The sequence below is a fragment of the Electrona antarctica genome, assembly GCF_951216825.1.
Source record: "Electrona antarctica genome assembly, chromosome: 12".
Classification (NCBI taxonomy): domain Eukaryota; kingdom Metazoa; phylum Chordata; class Actinopteri; order Myctophiformes; family Myctophidae; genus Electrona; species Electrona antarctica.
Window position 1 is genome coordinate 43,645,264 of NC_136793.1, and position 19,482 is coordinate 43,664,745.

Here is a 19,482-nt window from a genome sequence, read left to right on the forward strand (position 1 = left end):
GAGGCAACTATTGACCTATGATGGAATATCAGTCTTTAGCCACCAGGGTGTGACATTTACCCATATATATATATCAATATATATATCTTTTGCCATACCAGGTGAAAACCTGGAATACAACAGCTCCTAAAATACAAGCAACCTGGTCATGATTGGCTGTCCCCTAAGCCAATGGGAGTCTGACCCCATACTCTGCAATGCCCTGAAACGCAATGCCCTGAAAGCCAATGGGAGTCTGAACCACTCGTCAATCGCGTAGTAGCGACCTAGTCGTGATTGGCTGCCTCCTTAGCCATGACACGCCGCACTGCGGAAGTCTGCACCCACACTCTGCAAGCGGCTGACAACAGTGGCTAATGTTAGGAGCTAACTGGCCATAACAAAAGTGATTGAACCAACAAAAGAACGTCAGAAACGAACGAAAACAACGGCCGCCAGTTTGTGACAGAGAAACATACACGTTACAAAAATAAAATAAGAAGAAGAAAAGAAAGAAAAGGGGGACACATGTACAACGCAGAGTGCTTGTTTCACCTGGCAGTGAATGATACACGTGTCATTCTTGTTTAAATGTCAACGCATAATATGCATTTTGACTAAGGTGCCTGTTCACCTCGGTTATCACTTCGGTTAATCAAAAGGTGTGTGCATCAACATAAGTAATTTACCTGCTATCTCCTGCAAACGATCCTCGTCCATGTTGGGGTCAAAGTCACTTCCCAGCACGTCAGTGCTCCAAGTCTCGCTGACCGTTTCAGAGATGTCCCGGTCGTCTGTCAAGCCCATCATGTCTCTGATCTCAAACTTGCGTAGCTTATCATCCAGGTTGTCCTGTGTGGTGGCTGAAGGCCATGAGGGAACCAATGGTCTCATTTAGAAAACATTTTATGTACTGTAGTTGTTTTTTCTGTTTTAAATTTAATGGGCTATATGCACACATTGGGCCCCTTCCTTCACAGGTGTTACCGCTGATACTAATGAAGGCTCTGTTCCATTCTGTCCAACAGAGTCAGGGTGCTGCTAATGGGCATGTTGGCTCACTGGAAACACTCAGTGGGTCTCAAAGTGTCCTTCCAAATGGCCCCATACGGGTGTGTAACTCTGAGAGTGTACAAATGGAACCAAATGAACCCGTAAGGGTCCATTTGGTTCCATTGTTACACTCCCAGATTTATGGGCGTCCTTGAAATGAAAAAGTTTGAGAACCACTGCACACTAAATGGAACAGAGCCTTAATTAGTATAATCGGTAACAACTGTGAAGGAAGTAGGGAAGCAGCCCGGAAGTAGGAAGAGTTATTCTGTGTGCATAGAGCCCATTACACTTTAATTCACACAGCACACATACTGTACACACCCTGTTCATGCTCCAGCAGCTGTAGAGCTTCCACTCCATTGCTCCCCGAGGGCCCGGCTCCCAGTTCAGACACAGATTCTCCTTCTAGGTCCAGAGACGACACCGAGTTGGAACGGTTGGATGGCCCTGAGCAGCAGAGAACAGAAAATGTATTCCTTAATAAAAGGCCACTAATGTAAAAATAAGGGGAAAATGTGTTTTTATTAACAAATTCCAAAGCTATGATTAATAATGGTTAGTTTATGGATTCTAAGATTAATATTTTAGTAGGATAGGTGATTTTTTTTTGGTTAAAATAAGTGCTAAATAGCTCTATATTCTGATAGTACGCATTGCTATAGAGCATTGATACTCAAACTCTGGCCTATTTTCAGTTTATTGAAGAGCTGGTGAGATGGGGAGACTCCTGTTACTGAACACTCTATAACAATGATTACTATCAATTAACAAAAACATTTTTGTTTTAACCAAAAAACATCACTTACCCTACCTTTAATCTATAATGTCAGTCGGAAGTTAACCACTGGAATTTCAGCATCCTATTATTCTGGGGAACATTTGCCAAAAAATAGCAGACCTACAAGCTCAGTTTGCGTGCTTGTAGATCTGCCATTTTCAGCAAAGACATTTGGTGAACGTCTTAGACTGACCCTCTGAGATGCCCTCCAGGTTGTCACTGCAGAGAGAGAAGCGCAGTGTTTTGTCTGGTTTGCCGTGCAGCTTGTTGTCATCTGCAGGAGCGTCCCCTGGTGCACCGTCATTCATCTGCAGGTTCAAAACCTATAGTGCGTGGGTAGACAAAGTGACAGCCCTGGTCAGACACACACACACACCTTCCACTTTCAATAATTCATTATCAAGGTTGTTGGTTTTTTTCTACGTCAAAATGGGCTCGTGAGAAACGTCTTAGCATGTCCTAAATGTACTTGACCAATAAAGTTATTTTGATAATATAACAGCACGTACTAGAGACTAAACCCTGATCATACGGGATGCTCGCCTAAAATAACCAATTTACAAGCCCAACATGGCGAAGCGTTGTGATTGGCTATTTTGGGAGTGCAAGTGAAACCATGTTCAAGACCTTGAACATGGATTTAGAAAATACATCCAACATTATTGCGGTTAAAAGGTTTGTAATATATTTGTACATCTAAAAAGCACAATAAAAACGACATTGACAGCAACAGTGTCGACCATGTCGTGTGCTGATGAGTACATTAATTCAAGTTCCATTACCTCATTCTCTGACATCATCCCAGGAACCGTCTGAGGGCTGTTTCCCAGTGAGATCACCAGTACCTCCTCTGGCATCACCTCCTGTAGGGACTCTTGTGAGCTGGCCTCTGTCTCCCCCTCCTGGGCGATGTTGGTACGGCTGCGGCTACGAGCGGCTGCTGTGAGAACAAGGAGAGAGACATGCAATTGCATTCTGGTGTGTTACTTACTTTCAGGTGGTTTTGTGGGATACAATAATAGGATATGTTGCTGCTGTTAGAGCGCAAAGCAGGTTGATTAAGTCAAATGGGGAATTCCAATCTCCGTGCTTACTTACTTTGAAAGGACCATCCAGTCAGTATTTTGTGTGAAATGAGCAACTCGTTCCACAATAGTATTAGTCAGAGAACAAAATAAATTAAATAATATGAATAATTCATGTTATGGCAGCGTTAAATCAGAAAATACATTGTCATTTTTTCACTACTTTACCTGTAATGTAAATTGGTCACGGATTAGCAGGCCCTCTCTCGTTTCTGGCTATTGAAGTCAACGTTCACTAATGGAGACTCACTGACCTATCATGCAGCATTAAAGTAGCGTTTAAAGCAAATGCTATTCTATGCAGTCTAAGGGTTCATCTACATGCAGATATCTGTAGAGCTGCCGTGGGTGTATATTATACACATGACAGCTCTGCCCGTTACACCTAGTTCTTCCCACCCTTCCCACTGAGCTCTCATTAGATAATACATGTAAAAGTAAGGTTTCATATATGACAAGTACAGAAACACTGAAGTTCAGTATACGCGGTCATTTTTTTAAATACAAAATGACAGAGTTGAATACTGAACATTTCCTACGTCTATGCCGTTATGCTGTATTCAGCATCCTTAGTATTGCTTCTGACATTTCCGGACTCAGTGCATGCTAGATCCTCTGAAGCACTCTCTCCATATGGCCAACACCATTGCAATGATGGCTGCTAACTGCTAATTCAAACTATGCTGATGCTAGTTGTTATGCTGCTCTAATGGTTATAATGAGCTACAATGAGTTAAGGAAACTTATTAGGCTTCATCTATTCTACAGAATAGTGACAAATAGGGGTGGACGGTATAAATGGAATACAATATAAAAGGTAGAAGCAGCTTTCTGGAGCTTGGTTTTATTGTAGTGTGTTTTTAGAGATGAAAGTTACTCGTTTCACATTCTTTGCAGTTTCGCAGCACAACAAACGTTCTTAATCACTTTTATACTGTCATACGACGGTGTCACACAAAATAGCACACGCGTGAGCTTGCGGGTTTGCTATTTTAGCCGTTTTTTGAAAATTTTGGAACCGAAAATATCCTCAAAATAGGGGGATGGTTATGTGCTGTGTGAAATATGTGAAGTAATACAATAATGCAACTGCACAGCAGCCATACCAGTCAGAGTGCTTTACCAAGTCCTTCTGAAGCATTTGCAATATTTCAAAATTGTAAGAAAAAGTTACATACCGACTGATATATACCATTACCATCTATCAGTGCTTCTACATTCTACAAGGATATTAAATTGACTCCATACCGTCCAGCCCTAGTGCCAAAGGTGCGAGAACACCAATATGAAAGTCCTATTAAAATGAGGGATTCTGATGGACCGGTGTGATGCCAGGTACTGAATCAATGTAGTCATCTCTAAAGGGCCTCACAAAGGCTCATCACGACTAGCATTATTCTGTGATGACCTTTATCGCGCATTTCATTTTAATAGAAGTGGTGTTTTTCAGGATAACTGGTACAATGCCTTGGCGTGTTGACTTGACACGATGACTTTGGCTTTAGTGAGGCCTTCCACAACATAAACCCAATTGAGCAGTCACAGGAGCTCCTGAAACTGCATCCGAAACCCCGCCATCACAGAGACGAATGGCCCTGACGATTTGATTAGCTTTAGCTCGCCCTGCAGAGGATGAAATGATAGAAGCCATACCAGACAACACCCCACGCCATCATGGGCTCTCCATCATTATGAGTGGTCTTTACATTGGTGTTTTCTTTCATTTAAACCTAGGCTCTAAAGGCTTGTTTATACTTAGTATGCAAATTCCACCACAGTACACGACCATGTCGTATGTCAAAAATGACATTTTTGAATTGGCCGGTTGGCATTTATACTTATTATTACACACATAAATATCTCATTTCTGTCATACAAGGCAGGCGTGTGACAACGTTTAAATAATTAAGCCTTACAACTAAACCAGTGGAGCTATACATTTAAATAAATACATTTGCTTCAACTCTACCTGGAAATGAATAGCCATATTCAGCTGTATGAGAAAGCAAAAGGCAAACGTTAAAATAAGTTGTTAAAAAGCAGAGTGTGGAGAGGAGGGCAAGGCAGGCACATGGACAGAAAGTATGCTAGGCTAGCAGTGTTGGTGAAGCTGCAGGGTGAGTTCAAGCAAAGCTATGGGCTATTGCTGAATGAGAGTTATCTAGCACACCAGTTGATGACAGACAAAAATAAACGTATGGTTTTCATTTTCTCCACACCTCCCCAACAGGGATTATGGGCTACCCACCAAAAGGGGTTACTAATGGAATGTGAGCAGACAAGGTGGTTGTTGTGGCGTCCCAGGATGTTATAGCAGCTAAGTGTTGTCCTGGTCGTTGGCAGCAAAAAGAAAAAGTGGGGAAAGAAGGGAGAAAGAGTTGAGGAGATTGAGAGAAAGAAAGAATACAATGTGCTTGAATTATAAATTCAGATTTCATGTATTTTAAGAGAAGTATTTCAGACTAGCACGTATGAGCGGTTATTTTCTAATAGAGGGGGAGTTGCTGCTGCGTCATTTGTCTTAGAAATGCTAATGACGGTAGTCTATGCATCTTTCCATCCATTCCAATTAAAGTGAGTTCATTTATATTTGGTAATTTAATTGGTTGTCATTTCTGTAATTGAGCTCCAATCCAGGCCATGCTAATTATCTTTATAACAAGCTGAGAAGAAGCTCATTAGCTTCCTGCAAAACAAGAGCCTATCAGTAGCCATCACCGCTCGGCTCAACTTGTTTATTTTATTCCTCATTAGAGGAAATATATAACAGTTCTGGTTTCTGCTTCTAGTTGCACATTCTATAATCAGCAACGTACACACTGGACCTCGAATTCTCACATCCGGAAATATTACAGAGAAGTTGCATCACATCCAGAACATTAATAATGCATTGTGAGAGCCCAAGTGTCTAAAAAACGTGAAATAACCACTTGAGAAGATGTGGAGAGCTAACCTATGGGCAGTCTGTTCTTTTTGTTGGCCGGGGTGGTTGCGGGGGAGAGCTGGGGCGTGTTGGATGGTGTGAGTTCCAAGCTGTTGCTCTTCACGTCTCGGGACTGGGGCACATTGGCAAGCTGGGTCTCCAACACCATGTGCTCCTCCTCCCGAAGGTGGTCTCCTGACGCCATGACACCACGCACAAAGTCCACCTGAACAAGGGACGTGGAAGACATGAGTTCTTTATATTTCATCACATGACCCTTCGGTCGCATGACACTTTCACTTGGCAGAAATGATGGTGCTATATGTCAAGTGCAAAGGTCATGCGATTAAAAAAAAAAGGCTTCCAAGATCTTTTCACTGCCTCTGTCACATTTACAGCTCATCAATTATGGGAAGTCAACAGCAGTCTTTTAAAGATGCATGTGGGGTTATAGACACATTCAGAGACGGGTCCCCTGGTCACAGCGAACGTGTTTCCTGTAGGCGGAGACGACATATCTGCAGTGTACACAGTCAGCTCTTCTACTACATTGAATGGTAGAGTGACTGATGTTAGTCTGCTCAAACGTTACTCTTTTACTAACTTTGCAAAGATGCCCAGAACATCGGGATGAACCTGTGTAGTTATGGTATTGTATGGTTTATGGCTGCTCCAACAGAGGGGCAAAATTCAACTTTGGAGAGAAACGGAATGTCAAAAGAAATACACCGCGGTGGCTGAGACCAGAGCCATAGAGTAATGCCTGAGACGAAGCAGTGAAAGGTCCTGAATCTTACCCAATACCTAATGTGTGAACACAAGGCTGCTGTACTTTATACCTCATACTAAGCATTTAAAGTATGAGGTATAAAGTACAACAGCCTTGTTTCTTGACATTCTGTTTCTCTCCAAAGTTGAAATTTGCCACTACTGTTGGAGCAGCCATAAACTACACAGGTTCATCCCGATGTAATGGGCATCTTTGCAAAGTTAGTGTTTGTAAAAAGCAGGTAAAAGAGTATCGTTTGAGCACACTAACATCAGTCACTCTACCATTCAATGTAGTAGAAGAGCTGGCTGTGTACACTGCAGATATGTCGTCTCCGCCTACAGGAAATACGTTCGCTGTGACCAGGGGACCTGTCTCTGAATGTGTCTATAGTCTCTCTTTCTAGACAAACAAGTTTAGACACGACCAGCTCCTACTCTGTAGCAGTGGAACTGGTTTGTCACTGATTTAAGATGTGAATGGATATGCTTGAGTTACCTCGAAGCCACAAATATTTGGAACCATTTGATCTCATATCAATTGCAGCTCGCCTTGTTCAATGGCAACGTTTTTGGCAGGTGCAAGGGCTTGTCAATGTCTTTTTTTCTATATACAGTACACACGTAATCTACATCTGTCTACAATTCCAACCACTGCAGATGTTGGCATGTAGCACAAGATATTGAAACTGCAATTGGAACTTATTTTAACAAATCTATATGGTTATTACAACATTACAACATACATTAATGCAATATAATAACTAACGCATCTGTAGTGGTTGGAGGCGGTCTCCATACTCTTCCATTGAGAAATATCAGGTAGGAGAGGACACCTACTGGTTGAAAACTAGTACTGCCTTTAGTGCCTTAAACTCATAAAACATAAAACTACGGATTGCAGCATTAATGTAAGATTCTAAGCCAATCAGGTTTAAGCATTATATCAACAGGGCTCACCATCAGTGTGACCTAGCTGCGAAAACTAAAACTTTTCACATAGAAGTATGTTTGGCACAGTATAGAAAAGGGGGAGAGGGCTGTTGCAACACATAACTGAAAATAAACATTGCTATTTTACTTGAGTATTTCCAAAATGTCCAATACTTTTACTTCTACTGCACTACTTTTTCTCCACTACACTACACAATATTTTGAAAACTTTAGTTACTACTTTGATTATTATTTAAAAACATACATTATCCACTTCAGCCCTATATACATTTCGGCCATTTGAAAATAGCCGATCTAAAAGCTTACAATGCTTAGCGATGCGACGCATTGTGAGCTTGTAGATCTGCTTTTTGTTTTTGTTTTTAGATTTCAGGGTATACTTACAATATATGTGACATATACACCCATACAAAACATACCAAAGGAAAATAATGCCTACATATAAATGTCATATAATCGTAGATCTGCTACTAGTACTTTTACTTTTCATACTGCAAGTAGATTTTGATGCCTGTACTTTTACTCAAGTACATTTTTAATTCCGGACTAAGGCCTGACTCACACCTTCGCAACAGATTGATGTATGCTTGTTGTATACAAAGGGTGTGACACATCTTGCCCCAATGCATTTCCAATGGGAGTCACATGGTTTGACACAACATTTGCGTTGTATGAGGGGGAGGGGGGCAGTCGAAACACAGCCCCCATACAACAGCTTGTAGTCCAAAATGTGGACTACAAACCATGTGACTTCCATTGGAAATGCATTGGGGCGGCCATGACACTCACAACATTCATACAACAAGCATGCATCAATGTTGTATGCTAGATCGAAAGGTGTGAGTGAGGCCTTATTCCGGAGTATTTCTGTAGTGCAGTATTGATACTTTTACTGAAGTAAAACAACTGAGTACTTTTTCCACCACTGCTAGTATTGTATTTGTTTCTAAGTGCTAAACAGCAGTGTGTCACCTACCAGAGCAAGCAGCTGATTATGTGACATATACACCACAGTCCTGCTGAGGCCTTCAAGTAAGTTCATCGAGGACATGGGCGGAGTCTCCACAGCTCTCCCACCAATCACCACGTCCAAAAAGGCTGCTACACAACTCTGGAGACACAACCCACAAGGACAACGTACTGAAAGGAGTTGTCAATATCATGCATAATTACATTAACGGGTTCAATATTTTAAACAGAAGCACATTTTGTATGCGTGGTGCTCACTTTATCAAATTTGGACAACCTGCTTTTCCTCCTGGGGTCTCCGTCATCATCAGTCATTGCCAACTGTTGCAGAAGTTGCCCAACCTATAAGACAAAAGGAATAGTGTATTGGACATCTTGCATTTCGGTTGCAATTGTATTCAATTCAATTTAGGCAACAACAGAAGTATACATTAGAGGTTAAATTATCCATTCATATCTGTACTCAAAGGACAACACATTATTATTAAAGACACATGTTCCTGTGTTGCCCTGCCCTGTTTTTGCCTCTGTGATTAAAGTTATTTAATAACTTATTCCATGACAAATGAGGCCGTGTGCATTAACGTGTCATGCAGTCGCTCCCGCAACAGACCTGCATGAGGTTGAAGCGCGCCACTTCGTTGATGGGGGCGTCCGAGATGATCCCGTACTGCTCAGGGTTGACTATAGCCGGGCAGATGAAGCACGTCAGCAGGAGGTCTGTGCACATGGTGCGCACCTCGCCCACCTCCAGGCCCTCTACACACGACAGAGTCTTGTACATCTGCGACACGATCCAGCGCAGGCTGTGAGGAAAGCAATAGGTGTTCTGCTTCAGGTAGCCTATGAACTTGTTGACGAGGGTTACGAGCTTGGCCTCGTTGGCTTCCACGGCCGCCTGCACCCACTGCTTGTAGGCGTCGGAGCCCTTCTCCCCGTAGCGCGCCTGCTGGGCCGGCGTGAGGCGCTCGGTGACCTTGGACGGGTCCGTCTCCAGGTGGTCCTCATCCTCCACCAGCAGCTGCATGATGGGCTCGTGGAGGGTGGCGGTGAGGAAGAGCTTGGCAGAGTACAGGCCCTCAGAGAAAAGCTTGAACAGGATGCTAAAGGCACAGGTCCCGCGCCGCAGCAGACGCCGAGGGTTGTCGCTCTCCTTCAGCTCAAACTCAATCAGATACCGCAGCACCTAGAAACGGACGGAAAATGCACACATCAGGCTAAGACGACACAGAATCCAGCAGGATGACACATTTCCAACTTCAAAAAGTGTTAACGCGCCTCGCATCGACTTAGATAATGTTTGTCTAGCCTCGGAAACCCAGACGTTTTTATTTCCAGGGAGAAAACAAAAGTCTGGGTCCGAGACCACTTCAATTCGGCATAGAGTAGCGCAAACATCACTCACTCTCTGCTGATTTCTGATCATCTGCACCTTTGTTAAATTGACACACGCGCGCGCACACACACACACACACACACACACACACACGGCGGATCCTGCCGGGAGCTGCCTATGCCATAAAAAGCATAGGTGAGTTCCAGGCTAATGTTTGTCAAACGACACTTGGAAAAAAGCGTAGTGAGCAGTAAGCAGGGCTCCTCCTCACCTGTAGCAGGTAGCTCTCATCCTCTTGCATAATACAGTTGCCATAGAGTGATGTGAACACTGTATGGATGACACCCTGGGTGTGCTCCTGGTGCAACCTCTCTCCAGCATCCAGGCAGGATGCCACGAGTCTGGGGTTCTCCCTCAACCTAGCCAGGAAATCGCCATAGAGGCTCTCCTGGAAGCCCAGAGTCTTGTAGCCATCAATAAACTGTGTGTCCTCCAGAACTTTCGCATGTTGGCAGCATTCAGCAGGAGAAGCTTCCGCACTGTTAATATAAGGATGTTACATTATTATTGGAGAATAAGGCTCAACACAGCCCTAGCAGGATGTTTTCACAGAGGTACACAAGGCTCGGCCTGCTGATCTTCAGTTAAACTGACACCACACTGAACCACATGCCGACTGATCAAAGAGCTCCTTCTGACTCGGCAGCTTTCCTTCAGGACAACTGATCTAAGCTGTGGTCTGGTGAGTCTAGTTTAGATTTAGACCAAGACTTATGCAATTAAAAACATTACATCAGACAGTCACATCAAGTAAATAAGATGTCTTCATTTTTTGGATGTGAACTTAAGTCCACCATTTCATTAATCACTCCAGAGTGGGTTTGTACTTTTCTCTTCCTGACTTTGCTACTTTGTGGATGTGTAATCAACCTGTTAGTTAACAGTTCAGGTCCTTGCAGACTGGACGTGTTTTTCGGAAAACAGGCAGAAAAACACTGCTAAAAATCCGAAAAACGCAGCAGTGTGCAGGACCTTTAGTGTGTCTACAGCTAAATTAATCTATCGAGTTTAGCTTCCATAAATATAGCGCTTCCATATAGTGCTTTCCTAGTACTCAAATAGGTACAGTTTTACAAGTTAACATGAATATGCAATTGTGAGCTATATCTAATTAGTGACTGATCGGTAAGATTATGTATTCAGAACACTAAAAATATCAATGCTGGTATGGTGGATTTCCTCAAAACCTTTCTTTAGTCGAGTCCTATACTCTTCACTTCAATATGGATAAAAAGCTGTGTCTGTTGTCCACCCCTTGTTATCATTCGATGACCATTCCCTTTCCTCTGGTAGTAGACAGAATCTAGCTAAGTTAGGCTAGTTGGTTTGGTCAGTTAGGTTAAGTCACTATGATCATCTACTTAAAATGTATTACGCAATGTGAACATAGGTCAGACCTGGTGAGAATGAGGCGGTCGAGGTTGATCCTCTGCTGCTTGGCGATCCAGGCGGCCCGGTATAGCCTCTCCGCAGTCTTCAGCACATCGCCATTGAGCCGCTGGATCAGCTGCTTTTCAGAGGCCACATACAGTCGCTCCTGCTTCAGGTGGTGGGCCAGAGTGTGGATGTCTGGCTTCACCATCTTCACCAGCTCAGGCAGGCAGAGAGGCAAAGAACTGGAGTACAGGAAGAGACAAAACAGTCAGATGAAGTGGGGAAACAGAATGACAGGACCTTATGTAAAACAAGACCAAGGGCTCTAATTTCGTCCATGCTAAACCCCTTACCCCTAAACTACTTTGCCTTTTTTCACTATTTTGAAAAACATTGTTGAATAGATAAAATAGCCAATCTACATCGACACATTGTGAGCTTGTAGATGTTTTTCAAAATAGTATAAATAGGGCAAAGTAGTTTAGGGATAAGGGGTTTAGCATGGACGAAAATAGAGTCTTAAGGCCCTGCAAGCAAATCGGTAACCGGAAGGCTCATCCCAAAACACACTCGGCGACATTTTTTCCCACCGACCGCACGCTGGGGCAATTCTTGTATTTGTTTTACTGAGGATAAGATTAGAAATACGTTTAGGGTTAGGTATAGTTCTACTGGGGTTAGGTTTTGGCACCATTTTACTGAGGTTAAGTTTAGGAATAAGGTTAGGTTTAGGCATAGTTTACTGATAATAATAATAATAAATACCAGGTAGAGAGTAGATCACTTCGAGGACACTGGATTTGCACCTGGGCAACTGTGTTTTGGGGCGAGCAGAGCGTTTGGTATTCAGCAAATCAGTAGGGTTCATCCACCACGGTAACCTAGCCTCACATAGCTGACCAGATCTAAATCTCTCTCCTTTTTTCCATTTTAAGGCATTTGTCTGGAGGATCTCCATTGAGAATGGCTGGGGTGTGCATCCCTTATCGGCTGAATGAATATTGATCCAATTGCCTGCAAAGTTGCTTGAATTGTAATACCAATTGAGCCTTAATGCCAGACCATCACTAGGGTTCATCCGCAGGGGGGCGTGAAGGGAATCGGGACACAGGAAATTCCATTGCAATCCAGTCTATATAGTATTAGATATATCTTGTTTGGGACCAAAATGTTGGACACATTGACAGACCAACCTTGCCATCTCTAGAGCCCTGTCACTAGCCTAGTCTATGGAAACAAACAGAAACCAGGACTTTTTACCATAGATTTAATCGCCCATGTATTGTATCGTCAACCATGTTATCGTGATACGTATCGTATCGCTGTTACAATGTATCATTACACCCCTAATAGATTAGATTACATACATTTTAAACCAATGCAAAGATTAAAAACAAAATGTTTTCCATAGGCTCTTTTCAGGTAAGAAATAAATTTGCAGTACGAAGTACCATGGGCACTGGAGATTCAATATAGCAGATTATGTAAATCAAAAACATAAATGTTAAAAAGTCCCGTTTCCTGTACAGTACAGTGTTTTGTACACATTCAGGATTTTAAATGATACCTAGAATCCAATCACACTCATCATCATGTCCATGTCCACTTCATACAAGGGACACACGCACACTCACACTCTTTCCCAAATATATAGCCAGGACACTCAAAGAAGACTGTTCGCATGAAATTTAAATGATTTCCTGCAGATTTCGGCACACAGACATCTCTTTGTGGTAGGATTAGGATAACATGGTACACAAACCCTGGAGTTAGGAATAGGATACTATCATACTGGGATGTGAATGGGAAGAGATTACAAAACCACAACAACCATAATGGCATGGCTAATACAACCAGACAAGCTGAACATTTATATCCCTTATAAAAGTGACAATAGGTATTTTTTTGATTATTATTTTATACTAGGAATCAACCGATTTTCATGGCTGATACCCATTAGTAGTGTACAAAGAGACCATCCATCCATTCATCTTCAACCGCATATCCATAGTCGGGTAGCAGGGGCAACAGCTCCACCAGAGAGCTCCAGACATTCCTCTCCAGAGCAACATTAGTAACTTCCTCCTGGGGGACCACGAGGCGTTCCAAGGCCAGTGAGTCGATGTAATCCCTCCATCTGCGCCTTGGTCTGCCCCGAGGTCAACTCCCAGTGGGACGTGTGTTGAGGACCTCCCTAGGGAGACACTCGAGAGGCATCCATTCCTAACCAGATGCCCGAACCACCTAAGCTGGCTCCTTTCCAGGCGAAGAAGCAGCGGCTCTACTCCAGAGTCTCCCCCGCGTGACTGAACTTCTCACCCTATCTCTAAGGGAGATGCCAGCCACCAGTCGGAGAAAACTCATTTCGGCCTCTTGTATGCGTGACCTTATTCTTTCGGTCATGAGTCATGACCCACACTTCATGACCATAGGTGAGACCATAGGTGAGAGTAGGAACGAAGATTGCTTGCCATGCTCGGTAGACAGAGAGCTTTTCCTTCTGGCTCAACTCTGTTTTCGTCACAACAGTGCGGTACAGCGACTGCAATACCGCCCCTGCCGCTCCGATTCACCGCCTGATCTCCTTCTCTGTTCTCCCTTCATTCGTGAACAAGACCCCGAGATACTTAAACTCCTTCACCTGGGGTAATGTCTCATTCCCTACTTGGACTGCACAATACATCGGTTTCCTGCTGAGAACCATGGCCTCAGATATGGAGACGCTGATCCTCATCCCAGCCGCCATACACTCGGCTGCGAACCGGTCCAGTGAGAGCTGATGATCTCTTTGATTCAGAGAATCAAAGTGACCGATAGCCGATATTAAAAAGCAATATTAATTAATTAAAATTATGTTTTTAATTGTCAAAATTTACAGTAACACAAAACAGCATTCTTTAAATGCATTTAAGAATATGTATCAACACGGGAAAAATACAATTATAAGTACAGGGAGCTCCTATTTAACATAATTTCTTATAAATTGAACTGAAATTTTAAAGAAAAACACTATACCCTCAAATGTTTGTTCTATCAAATGCAACATTATAATTAGCTCCCACTTAGCATTTCTTATAAACTGAATTAAAAATAAAACATGACAAAACAGTTCCACAAAATCGATTTTTGCAATGATTTCCGATATCGGCAACGATAATCGGCCGTTGCCAATAATCTGTCGATCCCTATTATATACATACTTCTAGAGAGTGACACTGCATGCGCAATTGACAGAGAGACGGGCAGCAAAGCTTGTGGCTTATTTCTAACCTATTATGTTTTCAGATACATATTTTAGCGTGAGGATTACGTTTAAAATGACCTCCCTAGGGAGGTCATTTCTAGAGTCCCTGTCTGGACTCTGGATGTCATCTTGAATGAGATTAAAAACTGAGTAGTTCTGTAATATAATAAACGTCAGCCATGTTTGGACTGGAGGAATTTACAGCAATGGGAATCAAACAGGTGAATTAAATCAAGCTTCACTTTTATTCATGCAGGACTCGACACGTCATCACGCTGCACGCATCAAGTTTTTGTTCAAAGGAAGTAATTCAAATTGGATTTTTATGGACTTTTGAAATAAAAATATACAAAAATGGAAATGTTCCCATCGTTTTGGACCATTGTTAGGTATACCGATATGATGACCACAGATATGGTCTAAAAGTATGAAAAACGTATTTTTCATTACACTAGGTCTTTAAAAGCCTTCTTCTGCCCCGTCATTTAAATTGAAAGCGAGATCAATCAGCAGGGAACTCTAAAGCAGAAGAGAAACCAGCCAACAGAGGCTGGGTGGGACGTGCACGCACGCACGCACGCACACACGATGATATCCATAAAGGTTTCACTTATACACTGATACAGTAGGTGCTTATATTTCAGAGGTAATGTCCCATTTTCACTTCCCATAACATCACCTTCTGAGAAGAAGATTGCGTGTAGCCTAGTACACACAATTAAAGAGCATAGATGTGTGACACCTGAGCTACAAATATGTAAGGATGGACGATGATATGAATCCGTATCCGATATAATTAATTGTTATGGCCGATAATCGATATAAACCAATGTCGATAGGGGAATATTGGGAATGGCCCATATCCCAACATAAACAGCTTGAATGTAGTATTTTATTAAAAAATGATCCAACTTGTTGACCATTTTGAAAGGAAGCACTGATACAGTCTGCAGCCTTCATCATCACGAAAGGCCTTTCTATTAACTCTCTCTACCGCTAGCTGTTAGCATAAACCCCAGTTCCCAGTGCCAGCATACACGTTCACTTTAAAAGACGTAGTTTACCCACCCCCCCGGCCCACTGTGGTCCCGTCGCTAGTCGCGGTAGAATTAATCATACCTCCCGTTGTTGTCGATCACCTCTATAGTGTTTTGGCTACATCTAGCTGCTTCAGCAACATCCGGGATAACATCCGGTCCATCAGTAAAAGTGCTCCGCTGCTATAAATCACTGGCCGCTAAAATTTAATGGATTAAATAACCCCGGGCGTTCGGGGTGTTAAAAGCTTCCGTAGGCCTCAACCATAGACGGAGTATATGTTGGGGTACGTATATATACAGACCTGGGATATGACGCCACCTAGCGTCGACATCCGTATATATACGTACCTGGGGGAAAACAAGAGTTAAAAGAGGCCTTCCCAGTAGGTTTGTATTCTGAATCAGTGGTGAGAAGTGGCCTTTTCAATCAAAACATATTAGAGGACCAATCAAATGTGTTAACTCCCTCTGCTGCCAACACTATGGACTCTTTCAACTCCTTTGCCATTATCTGATCGTCATGTGACTGGGTGGGTTACCTGACATACTTAAAATGAGGCATGAAGTGAATGGGAGTAGCATACAAGTCCAAGACATTTGAAGGTATGTGCAGGCTAAGACGTAGTCCTTAAACCAGGGGTGCACCAGTGTTTCTTTTTAGGGCAGGACCACGCAAATGCATGTGCGGCCACGCTAGACCGTGTTCCCCTCGATTCATGAGCTCCAATGACTACATTGCATGACGGGTTTATAGAGTGCAAATATGTGTCCTCACTCCTCACACTGTCATGGTATATAAGCAACACAGCATTACTGTGCTGCTGCCAGTATCCTATCTGCTGCACGCAACAAGAATGCCTCAGCCACCGTCAAAGAAGATAAAGATACTTCGTTGAGTTCGTTCAAAGCAAACCTTTTTGTTTCAGCTCCTATAATTCAAGGCATTCCTTAAGATTTACAATTTGACTAAAATTAATATAAAAACCAAAGATTAATATAAAAACTAGTAGTAATTTCCTATACAAACATGTTTCCTACTATTAACAGGCTACACCCGTAAACCTTAAAATAACCGTAAAATAAAATGTGCTTAACGTGCGCATGTCTGAACCTACAGTTCCTCTCGTACGACATCAGTAGGGTAAAACTAACCTGCCTTATGACGGTGTGTGCTGTGTGCATGTGACGCCATTAAAAAAGCGCTCCGCTAGTCTGTCTTTAACAGGGGGGGGGGGGGTAGATCTGCTATTTTTGACATACAGATTTGGTGTTGAGGGTAAAAGCAGCCCAAGGTCCGTTATACTAAGAATGGAAGGTGGTAGAAGTGACATGTTATTAGAAAGTAATCTCTTCAAAGGGGAACAAAAGTGCAGAGAAGACAGTGTTACCTAAAGTTAATATATGTCACTATCATATGCATATATCAGAAATGGCAAAGTTGAAATTTATGGAGCTCAATGATCTCCAAGACATGCTCCTATAAGTAAATTACAACATTACAAACATTAGTGATGGTTCGGCTTTCCCTACAAAGAGTGAATTATATTAAAAAATATATATATATTTAATATTTATGCAATACTCAAAGTGCTGCAGAAAATAGCCAACAATGACATTTGCAGAGAGGGACATGATAACAATGTAGTCTCCAACATGGTGCAATGCAAGCTAGTCTACAGGTATAGAGGTTATGTGCATGCATAAAGTGAATGGCAAATCGAGTGGCAAATTGAGTGGCAAAGTGAGTTTAACATTGTTTAACGTCGTTTAATGCAATCAAATATGACTTTTCTGTTTGGATGTATGGGCTGTCAAGGCCAGAAAGTAGTTTTTGCCACTCAGTAGGTGTTCCCCCATAACTTCTGGGTTTGATGATATCACACGCATACCCTCTATAGTATAGCAGCCAACCAACCAATGGCACCAACAAGCATTTAAAAAATAACAATTTTCAAGAATTGAAAACAGTGGACAGCAGTCATATAATTTAAGTCCCAAGCTACAACAGAAGCTTTGCTTAGACTAGCACAATATTTGGCAAGAGATATCATGAAATATGTGTTGTTTTTTGTGTTTGTTTTATGTTTGAGGTGTACCATTATAGTAACGCTCAATATCATGTCATCATTTGAAGTTAGCAGAAATACTGTATAGCGTTATAGCATTTAGGCTTGGCTTATAACTACATCATGCCAGTGTTTATTGGCTTAAGTAAATGTACTGCGTCTTTGTGACTGTGAGCATAAACCATAACACACACTGCCCCGCCTAAATCGGGAGAGGGGTGCATATGATCCGATGACTTTCCGAAGATTTAAAAAAAAAATCATTATGCGGTAGTAACCTATATCGGATACCCCTCATCATCCGTGTTATATCGTTTATTTAAGCACCACCAGTGATGAGTAATGTATCCATTGTGCCAGGCCAGCCCTTCAGAAGAAATGAGCTGAGTTAACTTAACATTAGCCAGCTAGGGTGGCTGATGTGCTGCTGAGGTGGTTTTAAAACGAATATCAAATCAAACTCAACTGCTACGTCAGATTAACGTTACCATACCATGCATGATGAAGACCACCGAAAATGTTAATAGCACATCTGTGTACTGCCTGTCAACCAAGCTGGGGACGATCGAAAACAAGCGGTGGCTTAGGTTGTTTGGGTGATGAGTCAACTGGCTAACCTAACATCACCCTGCTAACGTAAGGTTAGCTAGCTAAAAAAAACAAGGTAAGCTAAAATTGCTACGTTAGCTTGGCTAATGTTACAGACTGCACAGTACTCTGGTGAAGGCCAGCGACGTGTTTTAGTTAATTTAACAACTTACCGAGTATAGCTATGGTCTATTGGCTGTACAGTTTCTTTAAACGCTGCTGATCATCAGATTTCCCAAAGAACAGCTAACTGTTTCCAGTATAGACGATGGTGTTGGTGTATCTCCCTGCTTCTCTCTGCAGTCAGTGGCGAACACAGAGCTAGCTGTCATTTGCTGTCATCACGAGGAGACCTGCGCAACCCGCATGCGCAATGGCAACATGCTACCGCAAAGTCTCACGGTTGTTGTAGTAAACAGACCTTAGAGTATACTCTAAGAAACAGACAGGTTGCTCACTTTGCGTTTGACGCTTAGACTAGTATACTCTAAGGTTTGACTCTGGGGTCTTTGACGTGGTTTGACGCTTGACGTGTGTTTGTTTCGTTTGCAAATAATATTAATTCATATTAACTTGTTTTGGGAGGCAGGTAGACCTTATGGGGAGGAGCCATATGATTCCTTCCAAACCATTTGAGCCTATCTCTAGTAAACTCCTTAGGATAATAGGAAAGTTAACAAAACAACAAGACTGCCCTGGTTGTCGATTTTTTTACTGTACCATAACTTGGATAAAAATAGATAGATTGATTGATTGAAGTATTTATTAACAGTTTGCAGAATTATAGTACATTTCAAGTAGGCCTACAACTCAATACAAAAACTGTCAACTGTGTAGTATTAGTTACAGTAACAGTGGAATATCTATATAATGAAACTATACATATACTATACTATGCTATACATATGTAGTATGTGCTATGACTACATACAATGCAATTCTAACATGCTATAAGTTTGTATCAAATGCTATCTAAGTCTACAAAAAGTGCTATCTAAGGGGGTAGGGTAAGTGCTACGGGCCATGATGGAGTCTGAAAAGGTAGGAAAGGTACATGGGTATCTTGGTGGAGTAGCGAATCTTGTGGACCAGACCAATATGCTGTACTCTGTCGTCAACCCTAAGCCATTCCAGCCTGTCAAAATGTGCAAGGTGGGTTCGGGGAGTGAGGCCACGTAGTAACCTGACCAGTTTGTTTTGGGAAGTCTGGAGCCTTGTTTTAAGGGCCTTTGAGGTGCTGTACGTGGTACCAGGAGGTGCAT

The 19,482-nt window shown here is 42.3% G+C and overlaps 1 protein-coding gene across 8 annotated transcripts in view; it reads right to left on the reverse strand.

The window, feature by feature from the left end:
• Nucleotides 1-18,549, reverse strand: part of gapvd1 (GTPase activating protein and VPS9 domains 1) — a 39,668-nt gene extending 21,119 nt beyond the window's left edge. For 2 of the 8 annotated variants that reach the window (XM_079516219.1, XM_079516218.1), the window contains exons 1-12: nt 18,394-18,549; nt 11,306-11,524; nt 10,120-10,387; nt 9,126-9,698; nt 8,771-8,854; nt 8,520-8,654; nt 5,852-6,047; nt 5,147-5,227; nt 2,596-2,750; nt 2,007-2,136; nt 1,357-1,482; nt 669-842 (exon numbers count right to left, since the gene is read on the reverse strand). In XM_079516219.1, coding sequence (XP_079372345.1) covers nt 669-842; nt 1,357-1,482; nt 2,007-2,136; nt 2,596-2,750; nt 5,147-5,227; nt 5,852-6,047; nt 8,520-8,654; nt 8,771-8,854; nt 9,126-9,698; nt 10,120-10,387; nt 11,306-11,490 — 2,107 coding nt within the window. In that variant the 5' untranslated portion in view covers nt 11,491-11,524; nt 18,394-18,549. Of the gene's footprint in view, nt 1-668; nt 843-1,356; nt 1,483-2,006; nt 2,137-2,595; nt 2,754-5,146; nt 5,228-5,851; nt 6,048-8,519; nt 8,655-8,770; nt 8,855-9,125; nt 9,699-10,119; nt 10,388-11,305; nt 11,525-18,393 lie in introns of all 8 variants that reach the window. The other 6 variants (XM_079516217.1, XM_079516216.1, XM_079516223.1 and 3 more) reach the window with 3 other exon arrangements.
• Nucleotides 18,550-19,482: the final 933 nt, after the last annotated feature.